General features: G+C 30.4%; 5 protein-coding genes across 9 annotated transcripts; 3 read left to right on the top strand and 2 right to left on the bottom strand.

Annotated features, from left to right (window-relative positions):
• The first annotated feature begins 1,827 nt into the window (after positions 1-1,827).
• On the top strand, positions 1,828-5,235 carry LOC143425906 (ubiquitin-conjugating enzyme E2Q-like protein 1). 3 transcript variants are annotated; one of them, XM_076898968.1, is made up of 4 exons: positions 1,828-1,998; positions 2,890-3,151; positions 4,338-4,745; positions 4,879-5,235. In XM_076898968.1, exons 2-4 carry the CDS (start codon positions 2,900-2,902, stop codon positions 5,005-5,007), a joined length of 789 nt encoding a protein of 262 aa, XP_076755083.1. In that variant the 5' UTR covers positions 1,828-1,998; positions 2,890-2,899; the 3' UTR covers positions 5,008-5,235. The 3 variants fall into 3 exon arrangements, with proteins under 3 accessions (XP_076755083.1, XP_076755084.1, XP_076755082.1); XM_076898969.1 differs by having other exon boundaries at positions 2,876-3,151; positions 4,889-5,235; XM_076898967.1 differs by having other exon boundaries at positions 2,876-3,151.
• A 1,617-nt stretch (positions 5,236-6,852) lies between these two features.
• Rpt5 (26S proteasome regulatory subunit Rpt5) lies at positions 6,853-8,662 on the top strand. Its single transcript, XM_076899143.1, has 4 exons — positions 6,853-6,897; positions 7,091-7,135; positions 7,215-8,369; positions 8,444-8,662. The coding sequence occupies exons 1-4, from the start codon at positions 6,853-6,855 to the stop codon at positions 8,552-8,554; spliced, it is 1,356 nt and encodes a 451-aa protein (XP_076755258.1). The 3' UTR covers positions 8,555-8,662.
• A 681-nt stretch (positions 8,663-9,343) lies between these two features.
• Tsu (40S ribosomal protein S12 homolog tsunagi) lies at positions 9,344-10,829 on the bottom strand. Its single transcript, XM_076898958.1, has 4 exons — positions 10,731-10,829; positions 10,443-10,589; positions 9,557-9,818; positions 9,344-9,479 (listed from the first exon to the last, which is right to left on the bottom strand). Exons 1-4 carry the CDS (start codon positions 10,789-10,791, stop codon positions 9,449-9,451), a joined length of 501 nt encoding a protein of 166 aa, XP_076755073.1. The 5' UTR covers positions 10,792-10,829; the 3' UTR covers positions 9,344-9,448.
• A 541-nt stretch (positions 10,830-11,370) lies between these two features.
• On the top strand, positions 11,371-12,989 carry LOC143426036 (testis-specific serine/threonine-protein kinase 3). The gene is made up of 5 exons (XM_076899142.1): positions 11,371-11,555; positions 11,652-11,821; positions 11,925-12,074; positions 12,138-12,411; positions 12,567-12,989. Exons 1-5 carry the CDS (start codon positions 11,397-11,399, stop codon positions 12,987-12,989), a joined length of 1,176 nt encoding a protein of 391 aa, XP_076755257.1. The 5' UTR covers positions 11,371-11,396.
• LOC143426466 (glycerol kinase 3) lies at positions 12,108-16,879 on the bottom strand. Of its 3 annotated transcripts, XM_076899942.1 has the most exons (11): positions 16,566-16,879; positions 16,018-16,276; positions 15,411-15,628; positions 15,120-15,332; positions 14,935-15,045; positions 14,612-14,868; positions 14,300-14,505; positions 13,572-13,709; positions 13,421-13,498; positions 12,314-13,348; positions 12,108-12,156 (listed from the first exon to the last, which is right to left on the bottom strand). In XM_076899942.1, exons 1-10 carry the CDS (start codon positions 16,644-16,646, stop codon positions 13,251-13,253), a joined length of 1,659 nt encoding a protein of 552 aa, XP_076756057.1. In that variant the 5' UTR covers positions 16,647-16,879; the 3' UTR covers positions 12,108-12,156; positions 12,314-13,250. The 3 variants fall into 3 exon arrangements, with proteins under 3 accessions (XP_076756057.1, XP_076756058.1, XP_076756059.1); XM_076899943.1 differs by lacking the exon at positions 12,108-12,156 and having other exon boundaries at positions 13,056-13,348; positions 16,018-16,263; XM_076899944.1 differs by lacking the exons at positions 12,108-12,156; positions 12,314-13,348 and having other exon boundaries at positions 13,572-13,713.
• Positions 16,880-17,132: the final 253 nt, after the last annotated feature.

Raw genomic sequence — 17,132 nt, 5'->3', positions numbered from 1 at the left:
TTTCTTCTTGATTCTATTATGTCTTTGTTTTAAATAATTCGTAATAAATTATTTAAATTTTAATATCAACATTTAATATCAACTGATGTTACATTCTCGATTATATAGATTATACACTCTAGATAAATTTTTTAATTTGCATCACATTGTTATGATATAATACAACGGTTGCTCAGCTACAATCTATCTCTATATGATTCAATATCTACCAGTTATCAGTTACCAGTTATCAGTTATGTAAATTGGATCGATATTAAGTTAAATTCGTTTATATTCGGCAGGGCCGCTTTTTGTATAAATTTGTAAATATAATCTCTTTTCTTCTGTTTCATTGTAAAAAATTTTATCTATATTTACAGCTCCGCATACGCATAATTTCTCACAGAATTATATTAGCAACTAATATATTATATGATTTATATTAGACCAGTTTTGTTATACTGTATGTACTTTCTTTTTTCGTAAGAGCATAATATATAATTAGTTCGCTAGGATAAGCTGGTGTCGACGGTAATCATATTGTATAAAATTCCAACGGAATTCTTTAGTCCAAAGTAATTGAATCACGAAAAGAATTAACAAGATTGAGAGTGACAAGTGTTGTTTTGCAACTACGGTTCGTTATACAAAATTCGTTTGGACTTCTCCTTTTATCGTTGCATAAACAATGAAATGAACTTTGTGCTAACTTAATCGAGTTCTCTTCAATAAAGTATCCTATTTTAGAATGTATATTTTTCTTGAACCTTTTTTTTATTATACAATCAAATTAATTACCCAGACAATATAAAATTAATCGATTTTTCTATAAATAAACATTGCTCGTTATGTTTAATATATTTTTCCTAACTTATTATGCGAAAATTTCATAAATTTTTTATAAATAAGTTTTTTAAAAATATTTGTAAAATAATATTTATAATATATTACATAAACATATAGATTATTGTACTCTTCACGATTAACGTCGTATGAATGTTTTTTGTTGACAACGAAAACTATTTTCTCGTAATGTATCGTATAAATATTTTATTCTATCGTACATAATAATTAATACATGTGTCAAAAGAAAAAAATTGAAATTATAAAAAGAATTAACAAGTATATAAAATTTTACCATTTGTTCCGATATACAGTTTAAATTATAATATTATATAGACTTTTTCGATTAGGTTGTTCTATCATTTCTTAATTTCTTATGATGCTTAATTTAAAAACTGAAAACTTTGTTAAGTAAAAGAAAGTGAAACATAAATATGTTGAATTAAGATAAAATTTTTCTAGTTTTACTTAAAATATCGCATTACGAAGATTGAAACCTAAATAAATAATATATATGTTTTTCGTATACATTAATGTAATTTCAGCCCAATATCAATTGAAAAATATAAAATGTCGCATTTTCTCTATATATGTAAGTACATTGTCCTGAACAGTATGGAATATTTTGCTTCTGATCTAATTTTTACTTCATCGCAATCCTTATTCGCAAATAACTAAAAAAAAAAAATGTTCCATTAACGAGTCGTAGAATGGTTTTTATTTTCATTGGTATGACAATTATTTGATTCTTTGGCGTAATATGAATATTTCTATCTGTTTCGAATAACTGTGGTTTAGTTCTCAATAATCTTTTTATAAATACAGGTAGTGTACATATTTAAGTAGGGCAAAAATTAAAAGGATGCTTTTATATTTCGAGTGTGAAAAATTTAATAGAATTCTGATCTTTGGAGACCCAAATCTCGAATAAGTTAAGACGGTCCTGGTTAGTGGAGTTAGCTACCCTTCCGAACTACGCGCTCGGTTAGTTCAATGAGGGTGGAGACTGCGCTGTGTTTCGCAGTGTTCTTCTGTCGTGTTTTCGATACATAGCTCTTGCGTGAATTATTTATTTTCGAAGCAATGGATGTTACGCGTTAGTGACCACTTAAGATGATTCGAAACGAATTATGCGCGTCACAACGGAATTAGTTGTGATCGCAACGGAGAAAAGAGGTGAGTGTTGCAGTAGAAAAGTCCTAACGGGTTGTACGAGGTTGCTGCGGAATCTGCCACGATGTTCTCTGAGTCTTGTATTAAATCCACGATAGTTTGGTAGTGTTCTGTCACGTATTAAATTCATGTGTTACGCATATTTCTTTTATTATTGTTTGAAGGTACATTAGTGAAAGAAAGTATTTTGTTTATTTAAGGGGGTGGAACACGATCGTGTTCTGTAATGATTATAATGGGTGATATACATGTATATATACGTATATATACGTTACTGATTACTTTTGGTGAATTATGTGTGAGGATGCATTTGTATTATAGTAATATACAATATATATATGAGTTAATACATATGAGTTATAACATATATAGACATACTGAAAATCTATTTGCTTCCATTATAAAAAAATATGTAATTTTCCTGATTCTTAAGACTTTCAAGAGTTTAATGACTTAGAAATAGTAGTATAACTTAGAAATAGTAGTTTTACGCATAACTTGTGTAAAACAATTGTTTAAATAGTTTTAGATATAGTAGAAGGTGATTATAATCTAAAGTATTCATAATTGCAATTAATTGCAGCAAATAATAATAATAATAATAATAATAATAATAATAATAATAATAATAATGAGAATTATTATTATTATTATTATATTACTTTGTAATTCCACCAGAAATAAAAGAAGTAATCAAATGTTATAAAGCATAAGAGAGCTTGAAATTTTAACGCTGTTTAAATGTAATAAATTTGATGATTTTTTAAAAATAAAAACTAGAATTAAAAATTAATAAAATATAATTTACAGTTTGTATATGCTCTAATAAAAATTGTGATCGATAGGAAATTATACTTAATAATAAATTGTAATTGATTAGGATATTAAAAATAGTGGAAGAATCATGTCTACGAGGTCAAAAGAGAAAGTAGTGGCGGCTTTTCGAAAATTTTTTCGATCTTCGGAGAAGATATCGGAGCAAGATGGAGCAAGCAGTTCGACGAATTCGCCCTCGAGGAGACTTCTGAGTAGGCATCATCGACCAGATGTCGTTACACCATCTGATAATGCGTTGCCCGATAATCTAGGGGCAAGCAACTCGAACCATGGGAGTTGCTTCTTCAAGTCGAAAAAGTCTACCGGCAGTTCCGCACAGGTATTCTGTACTTACATTTATAATTATTACTTATAATTATTTGACCGAAAAAGAAGCTAATTCTTTCAATAACCATTGTTATTAAACTATCAGAAGCATTTAAACGCTAGAAAAATTGAATCTGTGGTTATATTTAGAAATAACATATTTTATTAATATAAAGGGATACAGATATCGAAATATAATAGCTTAAACACCAAATACCGACCTGTAAGTGATTGATAGTATCTTTATCATATCATTAATATAAATTACACCTATACCTATAACATACGTATATAGAAATATATAGGTACCATCTCACCGATTTCGATAACTTTCCAATATGTTGTAAAAATCAACATTTTTTAAACAACATCCTCTTATACGTGTAACGGTCGCTTAGCCTTAGTTTTCGAGATATTTGCAAAAAAGGTCATTATCATTACAGTGAATTTTTTGGCCTACAGTCATTCTATTTAGGATGAAAGTTGTACTTGCATATATAATTACCAAACTACGTATTTTCAAAATAAAAGATTACAAATGTATACCATATTTCTTTTCATTAAACAGACTAATATAAGTGTACAAACGGTTCGTTTATTATATTAAAAATATATTTAAAATAATGCTTCGGTTACTTTTTAATTAATTTAGTCTGAATAAAGAATAGTGATTAGTCCGGAGAATTTATCGATTCGAATATGTCGGTAATCTTATCCCAAAGTAAATTATTCAAACTGAAATATCTGATAATTTGTATACCAACAAGTTGTCAATAATCAAAAGAAATCTCTCGTTTTCGGTGCATCATTTATAATCAATAATATATTCTTTGTGGATTAAATTGATATAAATTCTCGCTTTAACGAGGCTGTTAAAGCCTCTGCTTTTTAAGAATGAGTTACGTAAGTATTGTGTGTACATCTCGATCCACAACCTTAATTTTCACGACCTTGGCGCAGGTTTAGGATTCCGAGTGTTTACTTATAAAATCTCTGCTGGCTTTATTTCAGATACCATTTTACATCTTTTCGTATCAATATAACTTTGATTTGTGGATTGTGTGATTACAACAAAAATATGTAAAAGTTAATAAAGAATCTAAAAAAAGGATAGAAATTAATGGAAAGTTAACAGAGATTTATAAAAACATGCAATTTTAAAGAGTCGTTATTTAGTAAGTTTTCCATTAAAATTTCAGGGAACCGTCGCGGTGCCGGACAAAAGGGTACGTTTACGTCGTTTAATGAAAGAGCTGAGCGAGATCCAGAGGACGCAGCATCGACTTGAGTCGACCTTCACCGCGGAACTAGTGAACGACAACTTGTTCGAGTGGCACGTGAGACTGCACAAGATCGATCCGGAGAGCGAACTAGCCGCAGATATGAGAGAGCTTAATATACCTTATATACTTTTGCACGTGATATTTCCGGAGAACTTTCCGTTCGCGCCACCCTTTATGCGCGTTATTTCACCGAGAATCGAAAAAGGATTCGTGATGGAAGGCGGTGCAATTTGTATGGAACTTCTTACACCTAGAGGATGGGCCAGTGCGTACACTATCGAGGCTGTCATCACGCAATTTGCAGCTAGTATAGTTAAAGGCCAGGTAATATATTTGCAAATTTCTTCTTCTAAAAGAGATGTTCGGTAATTTGAAAATTACAAGAATAAATTGAAACTATGCGGAACTATCGTTTTATAATTATGAACAAACTTCTCTATGTATTACTCATTTTCAGGGTCGTGTAGCGAGAAAGCCAAAGACAAAAAAAGAGTTTAACAGACGTTCTGCTGAAGAATCTTTCAGAAGTTTAGTGAAAACTCATGAGAAGTACGGCTGGGTTACACCGCCGCTCGCAGAGGGTTGATCCTTTAAATCGCTTGAAAAAAAACAAATGACTTTATTATTATTTATAGAACCGCGCTATACAAAGATTTTGTGTGTGACTTCTGTCAGTATCATTACCTTTTACTCCTGGACAACGATTTGGTGCATTATAATCGTATTAAACGGTGTTTTTATCAACAGCAGAGGATGCAATAATTAAGAAATGTATGATGGATGGTAGTGGAATTCATAAAGGAATTATGTACAGTATTCGTTTACTTCAGCTGAGATGACGCGGCGAAGTTTCAACGATGAAGATTCGATTATCAAATTGCTGGTAGCTGGTTTAACAATTGTATACAATGAACGGATCATTGTAAAGTTATCATAACAATGTGGTATAAAGAATACACGTATCACTATGGTGATAGATTTTGTAATTCTTATACAGTTATCTAAAAGTACTTATAAGTATTTTTGTTATCATGTTACAAAAGATGTTTTTAATCTATCGATTTTATTTATATTTCATTAAGAATAGCATAAGGATAAGAATTAGTATTGTAAAAAATTGGTTAATTTTTATTACTAAGAAACGTGAAATTCGTGCATCGGTAAAATTAAACAATTTCGATAAACACAAAATAGACGAAATTTAATATAGTAATTTTGTATTTACTATATATAATTGCAAATTTTTTCAAACGGTGATGAAAAACGCAGTCTTTCCATTTAGTATTCTTTTGTATTATAGTAAAATTTTCTCGGTAAAGTGATGCCACAAAAACATGCATAAATTTTTATATTGCAATGACTAATACTTGTAAAGAAGTAAAGTGTAAAGATAAGTTAAGTCTTTATTAAGCAGCCAATTTTCAGCATAATATTGTATAATGTATTATAATAATTTCCAAATATCTGAAGCTATGTTAGGATTATTTTAGCATCCACACACACGTATACAAATACGTAAACATTCTGTATTAATTGTAAATCAATGCAAATATATATATATATATATATACACGTATATTAGTTAAAATGTTACTTGTACAACATATATATGGTATTAATTTCATTTAATGGACCAGCAGTTATTCCACTGTACAAATAAATGGTGTACCTTAAGGATACATTTTATGCGACTTTATGTGCTACATTCTGATATATACAATAGAAAGAAGAAATAATTAATGAATTAATATATTTCAATAATATACAATAGTATATGATATAATAATATACTATATGGTGGATACTAGTACCGTCATCTCTGCGAAGAGTGTTTTAACTAGTCGTACATTGTTATCGACAGAGAAGTAAACTATCGTCTGGTGATCGGCATCAAAAAGAATCACGAGGTGCCATCTAAGTTAAGCTAGAATAAGCAAATTAGAATAAAATAGTATTTTGAGGCTAGTTCTAGGATAGTTAACATAAGATTAACATAAGAAATAATCTAGTCTCTACCTAGTAATATTTGTATATAGTAGTTGGTAAGAATAGTTTGTAAAATAGCATCTAAGAAAAATATTTATGTGACTAATACAACTAGATTTCCGTTATAATGTTTAATATATTATTTAACAATAATGTATTAAAAAATGTCATGTTTTGTATATACTATTGTTTGTTTTGATAATATTATTTTAAATGTAAAATACATTATAAATGTAACTCGTAAGTTGAAACCCTATGAAACATTTTCGGTCATAAAATAAGAAAGCATAGAAAGGAATTCGAAGCTAAAAACATTGCTAATGTAGCAATTGTTACGTGTGGTGGACTTTACTGCTAAGCAAAATTTGTGAAATATATCTTCTTACAAAGGATTTAGGATTTAGGATTTTTGACGTTGTACAAACAATAAATTTACATACAATAAATGGCTACTCTTGAAGATAAATCTCTTTGGGAAGATGGAGAAGAGGTATACAATTCTAATTAATCTCGAATAGGTTAAGGTGGGATGACAAGCATATCTAATATATGAATATGAAGAGCAATATATAATACTTTTATTCTTTTTACGTCGTATGCGGTATACGATATCTAAGTGCACATGTGCTGCTTAAAAAAGTGTAAATTAGTCAATGTGTAATGAATTTTATTATAATTACTAGAAAGGGATATTTAAACTGACAAAACTATATAGCTTATTTATCAAAGTTCGATATCTTTTATGTTTAAAATTCTTTTAGCTTGTAAATATGATAGATCTTATGTTTTCTGAATATGAAATAAAAGATTTTATTATTTGTTTTACAGGACAGTTTGGGTGAAGAGGTTTGGAGAATGTCTACAGATGAAGTTGTCTCTCGTACACGTTTGTTGGACAATGAAATTAAAATTATGAAAAGTGAAGTTATGCGCATTTCCCATGAACTTCAGGCACAGAATGATAAAATTAAAGAAAATACAGAAAAGATTAAAGTTAACAAAACCTTGCCATATTTAGTATCTAACGTTATAGAATTATTGGATGTGGACCCTCAAGATATGGGGGAAGAAGATGGTGCAGTTGTTGATTTAGATGCACAAAGGAAAGGTAAATGTGCTGTTATTAAAACTTCTACTCGTCAAACATATTTTCTGCCTGTGATTGGATTGGTTGATGCGGAAGCATTAAAGCCAGGTGACTTGGTTGGCGTAAATAAGGACAGTTATCTTGTTCTTGAAACATTGCCTGCTGAATATGATGCAAGAGTCAAAGCCATGGAGGTGGACGAACGACCAACGGAGCAATATTCGGATATTGGTGGTTTGGACAAACAAATTCAGGAATTGATAGAAGCTGTAGTCCTGCCTATGACACATAAGGAGAAATTTGAAAATCTAGGTATTCAACCTCCTAAGGGTGTACTGTTATATGGTCCACCAGGAACTGGCAAAACTTTGTTAGCTAGGGCTTGTGCTGCGCAAACAAAGTCCACTTTTTTGAAACTAGCAGGACCACAGCTCGTACAAATGTTTATTGGAGATGGTGCAAAATTAGTAAGGGATGCATTTTCACTTGCAAAAGAAAAAACACCGGCGATTATTTTCATAGACGAATTAGATGCAATTGGAACAAAACGATTCGATTCTGAAAAAGCTGGTGACAGAGAGGTTCAACGTACTATGTTGGAATTGTTAAATCAATTGGATGGATTCAGTTCGACCGCGGACATTAAAGTAATAGCTGCTACAAACAGGGTAGATATTTTAGATCCAGCCTTATTAAGATCTGGTCGTTTAGATAGAAAAATAGAGTTTCCTCATCCAAATGAGGAAGCTAGAGCACGTATCATGCAAATTCATTCGCGAAAAATGAACATGTCTCCGGATGTTAATTTTGAAGAATTATCAAGATCCACTGATGATTTTAATGGCGCTCAATGTAAAGCCGTTTGCGTAGAAGCGGTAAGTCGTACTTTCATCTTTTAAATTTTAACTTAATGTAATTTAAGTATCTAATTTCTGCTCTCTTTTCATAGGGTATGATAGCATTAAGGCGCAATGCAACAGCAGTTACACACGAAGATTTAATGGAAGCTATTAACGAAGTTCAAGCAAAGAAGAAAGCTAATCTTAATTATTATGCCTAAGTATATTTTATTCAATGTTTTATTTATTAAGATACATTCGATAATAAATATAAAGATAGAGACTGTAATAACTATAAACAGAATTAAATTTCAGTAAGAAATTAAAACCTTAAAATTATCGAATTAACTTTCTACATGATCACCTTCCCCACCTCGTAGCAAGATCCTTCGAGAACACGCTTATCGCTCCACACGTGCCTTGTAGGACCATGACGTTTGGTCATTGGCGACCATGTGGCAATTCGAGTTTCTCATCGACCGATTTTAAGTTTGGAGGCCCTACAAAAATTGAATTCAGAAAGGAAATTAGCTCGAGTGAAGTTGAATTTGATTTTGAACTCGTGAAACGCGAGATTAATTGTATTTACAATGAGATCAGTGATAGAGAAAATGAAAGTAGTGATGAAGATAATGATATAGTATTAGGTGTAAAAAATTGGAAAATTAGAGTAATAGACAGCGAATCCAAAAATGGCAGCAATGCCCCACAAGACTCTAATAATTTAAAATGGACACCTTTTAATTGTCGAGTGCAAAGGATTAATAATGGCATGTGTGCTAATTATTTAATTACTTCAATTAAATTCATGTAATTTACATAAAATACCAACATTCATTTTATTTTAATATTACTGATTTTATTGATTATTTATCATTTTCTTTGAGCTATAGTTTGATTTCATCAATTGATGCATAGAACGCTTTGAAGTTATTCATAATTTATGTTCGCAGTAATGGTATAAGAATATTATAAGCAAATTGTATTATTTCCGATACTTCCTTTTTTTATTTTTTTTATTTTTACAATATCCAAGAAATACAAAACAATCTTTTTCTTGTTTAGGATAGTTACAAGAAAAAAAAAAAAAGAGTTTTTAATATTACTTTCTTCTCTTATCGTCTCCTATGACTCCTCTTTTTAATTCTGCAACAAAATAAAATTAATTTGTTAATACTTAAAAATAAATAATTTAGTTATACTTATGATGAAATATATCTTACTTCTTTGGTCCTTTTACAAAACACCAGTCAACTGAAATAGGTTGTTCTAAGATTTCTGTTCCATTTAAAGCATCTTTTGCTGCTTGAGCTTCTTTAAATGTTTCATATTCTATCAGAGCATATCCTTTCAAGAATCCTGTTCTTCTATCCAAATTCAAATGTAAATTTTTTATTTGTCCAAATTCTGAAAACTTATCTTGAATATCATCTTCTTGGGCCTCTTCGTGCACTGAATTTATAAATAAAATCCATCCCTCCACAGCTATAAAATACAAATTTCTTTTTGTAAATATGTTAAAATTAAGAACTTAAGTAATTTGTATAAAGTATGATCTTAGTAGAAAATTGCCATACTACAAGAATATTCTTTGGAAAAGAAATAGGGGGAAGTTTAAAGAACACTGAAACAGGCAAAAGTGAACATATGAACTTGATTCTGAAAAAACTGGTGACAGACAGATACAATGTTCCTTGTAATTGTACCATTATACCAACATATTCTCTTAAAACACGGAGGTTGGAATGCGTAAACCTAATGTAAAACAGCCAAGAAACTCGTTACGTAACCATTACTGTGAACACAAATTATGAATAACTGCAAAGCATTCTATCTATGCATCAATTGATGAAATCAAACTATAGCTTAAGGAAAATGATAAATAATAAATAAAATCAATAATATTAAAATAAGATGAATGTGTCACATAATACGTATGGAAGGAGAACAACATAATTTAGGGTACAAGCACAGTTACAATAAAACGTTGTAAAGTTATGGTAAGATTAAGATGAAACAACTTATTAGATGAATATCCCCAGACACAGGGGTTAGTAAATAAATAAATAATAATAGTAACAATACAAAGTGTTTAAAATACTTTCTTACATCTTTGTGGACCTGGTTCGTCATCATCTTCTTCGACAACGTTCATCGACTCATAATGACCAACGTCATCTCGAGTGGAAACCAATTCTGCACCGTGTCCTCTACCTTTTCTTCTCTTCGCTTTTTCCTTCAAGCGAGCAATACCTTCTAAAAAAGTTGAAATGAAAATATTAATAAAAATTATGGTTAATAACTGAAAACAATTGTAAATGAAATTGTGATTGAAAGAGGTTATGACGAAAGAAGGAAGTAATCATAAGGCCACCACAAAATATTATTTAAACTTACGATCGCCTTCATCGTCCACTTCGAATTCTTCTGCGTTATCAATATCTAGCACATCTGCCATAATTAAAGTTTTTTAAACACTCAACAAAATACCGTGTTTTTAACGATATAATGAATACAAATTGCTATAATCATTAAGTACATATTACCTAGAAGGGTAAATAATATGAGAGCATAATGGTCTATTCAATGGTCTATTCATTGGTCCATCCTTAGCCACAAGGGACGATATTCGGTTGCAATAGTTTCACCATCTAATATTCGCATTATATAAGTATTTGCAGGCGTTTTATCTTTTAATGATTTTTACACATGGTATTCATTAACTATGAAAATAGTTATTCTTACATATCATTAGTTATAAAGTCATAACACGTATATGCTATCGATAGTAGTCGTATTTCAAATGTTTGCTATTGAATTTTTTACATTATGTAGAGAGCATCGCGCCAAATTTCAATTTGTAATCAACAAATTGATAAGTGACGCAATGTCAATTTTCCTCTAAAAACCCTCTGAAAATGTAACGCAACAAGTAAAATGCTATCCTCATGGGTACTAAAATTAATTTAAGAGTATAAAAAGCAATAAACGGCGTAATAATGCTTTCATTCGAATTATTAAACATTAAAAGTTCTAGTCACGCAATAACGGTTTACACATAAAATGGCAACTACACCAATAGAAGAAAATTCCCCGAAATCCTTATTAAAAGCTGTGGAAGACAAAAGTAACGAAAAATCAGAAAAGAAATTAACTGTTCTCGAATCGCATGGTTACACACTTGGTAAAACGATTGGAGCAGGCTCGTACGCTACTGTAAAAGTATATATGTATTTAAATTATATATTAACATTAAGAAACCAATTAAATTAATTGTTAAATATTGGTAAATTATTAACAAAACAATTGTAATGAAAGATTGCAAAATCTGATCGACATGATTGCCAAGTAGCAATAAAAATTGTTTCAAAATTCCAAGCACCAGGGGATTATTTCAAAAAATTTTTACCTCGAGAAATCGAAGTTGTCAAAGGTTTGAAACATCCGAATTTGATTCGTTTCCTTCAAGCAATCGAAACAACTCATCGGTTAGTTAATTCATCGTGCTATTTAAGGGAATCAATTTATTCTATGTTTTTTCCATTTATCGTACTTTTATATTTAGTAATTATAAAAATATTTGAATTCTAGTGTTTACATTATTATGGAATATGCTCGAAATGGTAGTTTATTGGATATGATAAGACGTGATACATTTATCGATGAATTCCGTAGTCGCCGATGGTTTCGGCAATTATTGGAAGCTATCGATTACTGTCACGGACGTGGTGTAGTACATAGGTAAAAAGAAGTTTGATGGTACATTTAGCCCCATTTTACATAATTAAATGACTTTTATTCAAGAGACATCAAATGCGAAAACCTTTTAATGGATCAGAATTACAATATTAAATTATCTGATTTCGGATTTGCACGTGGGCAAATGAAGCCAAAAAACGGCGTAGCTCCATTAAGTGAAACTTTCTGCGGAAGTTATGCGTACGCATCGCCAGAAATATTAAAAGGAGTTCCGTATTTACCTCAATTATCTGATGTGTGGTCTATGGGTGTAGTACTTTATGCAATGGTTTATGGTCGACTGCCATTTGATGATACCAATTACAGCCAACTTCTAAAGGTATCCAGGTACATTTAAAGAAAAAAAAAGAGAAAAAAAATAAAATAAAAAAAAAAAACAAAGCGAAGTACATTAACTCGATTAGTAAAAATTTTATTCTTACTATACTATTTTTCAAATAAAAATTTTTCTACGTTCTTTTTTCGATGATATAGCAAGTACAAAATAGAGTTACGTTTCCTAAAGAACCAAACGTGTCGCAAGCTTGCCGTTCACTCATCTCACGAATACTTGTGCCGCAACGAATGCGACTGGATATTAATTATATACGAAACGATGTTTGGCTCGTTACATCGCTTGTTACAGCTCAAACTTCTACCACTGATACTTTAATGGTGATACCTAAAGTTATTTTTTTGGTTGATCATATTTTTTTGTTCCTGATTGTGTATAATATTTCATATAATTTTAAACAGGATGTTCCTACAATATCAAATATAAAACAAACGGTAACAGAAAAGAACAAAACGACAAACAAATATGTGACTGATATTAGAACTCAAATAATTGAAATTCAATCATGTAATAATATGAACATTTCAAATGAAAATAACAATAAATATCAATATACGAGATAGATCTCAAGTTTTGTTTACCTCCAAACAATCTTTTCTATATCTCCTATATATCATTTAACATTCAAATTATCACAGTATTATGGCATCTTTATTTGTATTTGTTCTTTAGTTTTCTTCATACTTATAAATAACATTACTTTTACAAAGTTTAATGATCAATATTATTATATTAAGCAATAATCTAAATATTTGTTAGCAAACAGGACCTGCCCAAATGCATTATCTGTGGCAAATATAATACATGGTTCTGTGCTCCTTCAGTCATAACACAGAATGGTAATTAGCGATCATAAGCAAAAGTATTGTACTCATCAGAAAAATGCCAGGAGCAGTTGCTTTGTGGATATTCCATGTAGCATCTGTAATAAAAAATATCTAAAGTTTTAAATAAGTTACTTAAATCCGAATGTTTAAATTCGAAACAAGTATACCACTGGTATCAGTTACTAGCTCCCAATCGAAACTACGATTAATAGCCATCTTCCACCGTGAATATAATACATCTCGTTCTGGACAAAATATTATTTGTTAAGGATTAAATTATAAGAGTAAAGAAATTTATTTAAATACAAACGTGTATACCATTTTCAGTTATAGCAGGTAGGAAGATATCACTTGGCACAGTAGCATCTATTTTAATATCCCATTTGCGTATTCCATCTGCACTGCCTGCAGCTATTGCAACCCCAAGTGCAGTAGTTTCACACATTAATGGCCTCACTATCTTATAAAATTTTTCAATTAATTTTATGTATAAAAGTTTTAACTCATTCTTTTTTGATATATCGGTTGACCATTTCTATTTGAACTTTGTTCACACAACACCTCTCTAAAGATACGAATATTTTAAGTTATCTATGCTGTTTTGCAAAGCAGCTTTTTCCAGATCTGCTATGGGTGTAAAATAGGAGCAAGGTAAACATTAAGCAACCATTGAATAGTATTTTTTTTTAATTAAAAAGCAGGCAATGTGATATTGCAGCAACAACCTATTTTCCTAATTCCTCACTTCTAGACTATTGTAGTGTGTTTTTTTTCTATACAATTCTGTTTTATCTTTAAAGCATGATACTACAATTAAATCATCGAAGATTTTTTTACACTATATAGATTAAGACTATCGGACTAACCAATTTGAAGTCAGTACTAAAGAAGTATACACTATATGTGTATGTACAGAAATATTTAATAATTAATGTTATATATTTGAATGTTATTCGAATCCAGTCTAAGTACTTTTGAGATACATCATACGTGAATTTAATTTCTATTACGCGAATTAAATGTTTGTTGAAAATTATTTCACTTACCAACTGGTACTCCACAAATGTTTGCTTGCATTTGCATCAATAAATTATTATTGGTCATAGCACCATCTACTAACAATTTAGGTAACATAAAACCAGTATCCTCCTTCATGGCTTCTAAAATGTCTCTTGTCTGAAAACAAATGGCTTGCAAAGCTGCCTTTATAATATGTGTACTATTAGTGTCTTCAGTAATTCCACATATAACACTGAAATATTAACACTTTGCAAGGGATATGTGACAGTAGAATCGATTAAGGTTTCTAATGGTGTATTGTCGACATAATTATGATGATATGTTTGTGTATTATTTACCCTCTTGCATCTTTCCTCCAATATGGAGCATATAATCCAGCAAATGCAGGCACAAACATAGTGTGATTATCGTTTGGAATTTGTTCAACAAGAGGTTCAATGTCTTTCATGTCGGTCAGTATTCCGAGATTATCCCTTAACCAATGAAATACAGCTCCAGCTATAGCTACCGAGCCTTCTAGGGCATACACTGGTGGTGTTTGTGGACCAAACTGATAAGCAACTGTTGTTAATAACCCATGAGACGAATCTACAATCTTAAAAGATCTTTATTAACATTTAATTAGTAAAGAAATTAGAATACTTTAAAGCAGAATACTTACAGCAGTTCCAGTATTATACAAAAGAAAACAACCTGTCCCATAAGTACTTTTCGCCAGTCCTTTTTGTAAACACATTTGACCTACCAATGCAGACTGTTGATCACCTAAACACTATAGAAATATGTATTTATTTCCAGGTAATTATTATTTTATAGATAAATAAATTTATTATAAGAGATGCAAACTCCTGATATTGGTACACCAGCTAGGACATCATCTTGTATATAACCATATATTTCCGATGAACTACGAATTTCAGGTAAAATTTCTATGGGTATATTAAAAAATGATAACAATGTTGGATCCCATTTTAGAGTTGTGATATTCATTAGCATTGTTCTTGAAGCATTTGTGACATCAGTGGCGTGAACACCAAAATTTGTTCCACCAGTTAAATTCTACCCAAAAGAGAAAGAAATCGTCTAGTTTTTATACAAAGTTATGCTTGACCAGAAGCAAATAGTTATCAAACTAACCCAAATTAGCCAAGTATCAATAGTACCAAACATACACCGTTTATTATGTATAGCCTCGCGAATACACGGTACATTCTCCAACAACCACATTAATTTTAAAGCACTGAAATATGGACTAATCGGTAAACCACAAAGGGGTTTCAGATAGTCTTTATTTCGATTACGTATCTTTTTTAATACGTTATCCGCAATTAAAGTGGTTCTCATATCCATCCATACTGTAACATAATAAATTAAAATATTTCATTTACTTTTGAATTTCTTAAACTATGCAACATTAAAAATAATTAAGTTAATTTTAAGCATTACTCATTATTTTATAATTTTAGTTCTTGATTACATTCTGACCTAGCAAAAATTGAACTCCTTTTTAGATAAACATTGTTGTACGAGGTCTAGCCTTATTACACACATGACACTTTTACAATTGTTTATTTATTTACTATTAAATTAGGACATCTCCAACAATCATTTAGATTTACTATAAGCTTTTATTTATTGCAACTAATATATAAGCAAATTTCAGCTATTGCAAACAATTTATGTATAATTAAAAAATCAACAAAATTCTTGTGTCGAGCCAATAATTATTTATATCAATAATTACCTATAGCATTGTACAACGGTTCTCCTGTAATAGAGTCCCATACAACTGTAGTTTCTCTTTGGTTTGTTATACCAACCGCAACTATATCACTAGGGTCTATGGTAAGTTGCCTTAAATTAAATACAGTCTGATGAAGGCATTCTCTGACTGCTTCTAATATTTCCATAGGATCTTGTTCAACCCATCCCTCTTTTGGGCATGATTGTGATATTGAGATTTGATGATATGTTAATACTTCAGCTGTATCTGCAGCAAAAACCTAAGATAACAATGTACACGTTAATATATACATATAAATATAATAATAAAAAATTAACATAACATAAAAAATAGTCGCACTTTATACAATAGTAATAAATATAATTAGATGTAACAAATGTTTAGCAAATTTTTTATGTAATCATCACTTTTAAAGTGCAACAAATAAACCGTAGTAACAATGGTATATTAAGAGTTTACTTTAGTTTAGTTTGTTAGATACATTAAAGATTAAAATTGAAGACACCAAGCTAGATTCGTATTATGAATGCTGAGTAAAGTTTTAATACCAAAAATCGAGCACTACTTGTCCCTTCATCGATTGCACCGACGAGGGGTCCATATCTACTTGTCGACTCATTTTTATTCATCTCATAGGAAAATATTCGTACAGTCGTCAATAATCACGCGGTACTGTTTACTTATTATCCGTCGGCAGTTTAAAGAATTCAGTGCCAGAATCATGAATGCAGGATTAGCGGTACATGTATAAAAAATTCTCGATTACTTTAATATTAAACAAGTTAGGTAACCCCAGATATTATTCGGTTAGAATAAGCGTCTTCAACTTGGGTGCACAGTGATCGTCTTCGAATGTGTAACAACACTTCCATGCACCGACGTGTTCTTGTAAACTGATTACCTGTTACTATATATGAATATATTTCATATAGAACGGCATGCTAGTTTTTAAAAATTGGCGGCGAATAAGTTATCCCACAAACTATACTCTATTTTGAATGTCGATCCTGTAAAGAAAAAAAAAGAAAAAAAAGGGAATGAAATTTACGCGCAATGTTGTAATTGGTTCATGAAAACGTATATATTTATGATGAAGAAGAAGAAGAAAGCAAATT

Source organism: Xylocopa sonorina, chromosome 8 (assembly GCF_050948175.1).
Source record: "Xylocopa sonorina isolate GNS202 chromosome 8, iyXylSono1_principal, whole genome shotgun sequence".
Taxonomy (NCBI): domain Eukaryota; kingdom Metazoa; phylum Arthropoda; class Insecta; order Hymenoptera; family Apidae; genus Xylocopa; species Xylocopa sonorina.
The sequence above is the reverse complement of the archived record's forward strand: the minus strand, read 5'-3'. Positions and strand labels throughout refer to the sequence as shown.

Excerpts from the sequence above, each read along its gene's own strand:
- LOC143425906 (XM_076898968.1), top strand. The coding sequence starts at position 2,900 with ATGTCTACGAGGTCAAAAGAGAAAGTAGTGGCGGCTTTTCGAAAATTT. Across the intron at positions 3,152-4,337 it reads CTACCGGCAGTTCCGCACAG|GGAACCGTCGCGGTGCCGGA; the intron begins GTATTCTGTACT and ends TTAAAATTTCAG. Across the intron at positions 4,746-4,878 it reads CTAGTATAGTTAAAGGCCAG|GGTCGTGTAGCGAGAAAGCC; the intron begins GTAATATATTTG and ends ACTCATTTTCAG.
- Rpt5 (XM_076899143.1), top strand. The coding sequence starts at position 6,853 with ATGGCTACTCTTGAAGATAAATCTCTTTGGGAAGATGGAGAAGAG. Across the intron at positions 7,136-7,214 it reads TATATAGCTTATTTATCAAA|ATTTTATTATTTGTTTTACA; the intron begins GTTCGATATCTT and ends ATGAAATAAAAG. Across the intron at positions 8,370-8,443 it reads AAGCCGTTTGCGTAGAAGCG|GGTATGATAGCATTAAGGCG; the intron begins GTAAGTCGTACT and ends CTCTTTTCATAG.
- Tsu (XM_076898958.1), bottom strand. The coding sequence starts at position 10,791 with ATGGCAGATGTGCTAGATATTGATAACGCAGAAGAATTCGAAGTGGAC. Across the intron at positions 9,819-10,442 it reads CGAACCAGGTCCACAAAGAT|CTGTGGAGGGATGGATTTTA; the intron begins GTAAGAAAGTAT and ends TGTATTTTATAG. Across the intron at positions 9,480-9,556 it reads TTTGTAAAAGGACCAAAGAA|AATTAAAAAGAGGAGTCATA; the intron begins GTAAGATATATT and ends ATTTTGTTGCAG.
- LOC143426036 (XM_076899142.1), top strand. The coding sequence starts at position 11,397 with ATGGCAACTACACCAATAGAAGAAAATTCCCCGAAATCCTTATTAAAA. Across the intron at positions 11,556-11,651 it reads GCTCGTACGCTACTGTAAAA|ATTGCAAAATCTGATCGACA; the intron begins GTATATATGTAT and ends TTGTAATGAAAG. Across the intron at positions 12,412-12,566 it reads ATTACAGCCAACTTCTAAAG|CAAGTACAAAATAGAGTTAC; the intron begins GTATCCAGGTAC and ends TCGATGATATAG.
- LOC143426466 (XM_076899942.1), bottom strand. The coding sequence starts at position 16,646 with ATGAATAAAAATGAGTCGACAAGTAGATATGGACCCCTCGTCGGTGCA. Across the intron at positions 14,506-14,611 it reads TGGAGGAAAGATGCAAGAGG|TGTTATATGTGGAATTACTG; the intron begins GTAAATAATACA and ends TTAATATTTCAG. Across the intron at positions 13,710-14,299 it reads CATTTGTGGAGTACCAGTTG|TGAGGCCATTAATGTGTGAA; the intron begins GTAAGTGAAATA and ends TTTATAAGATAG.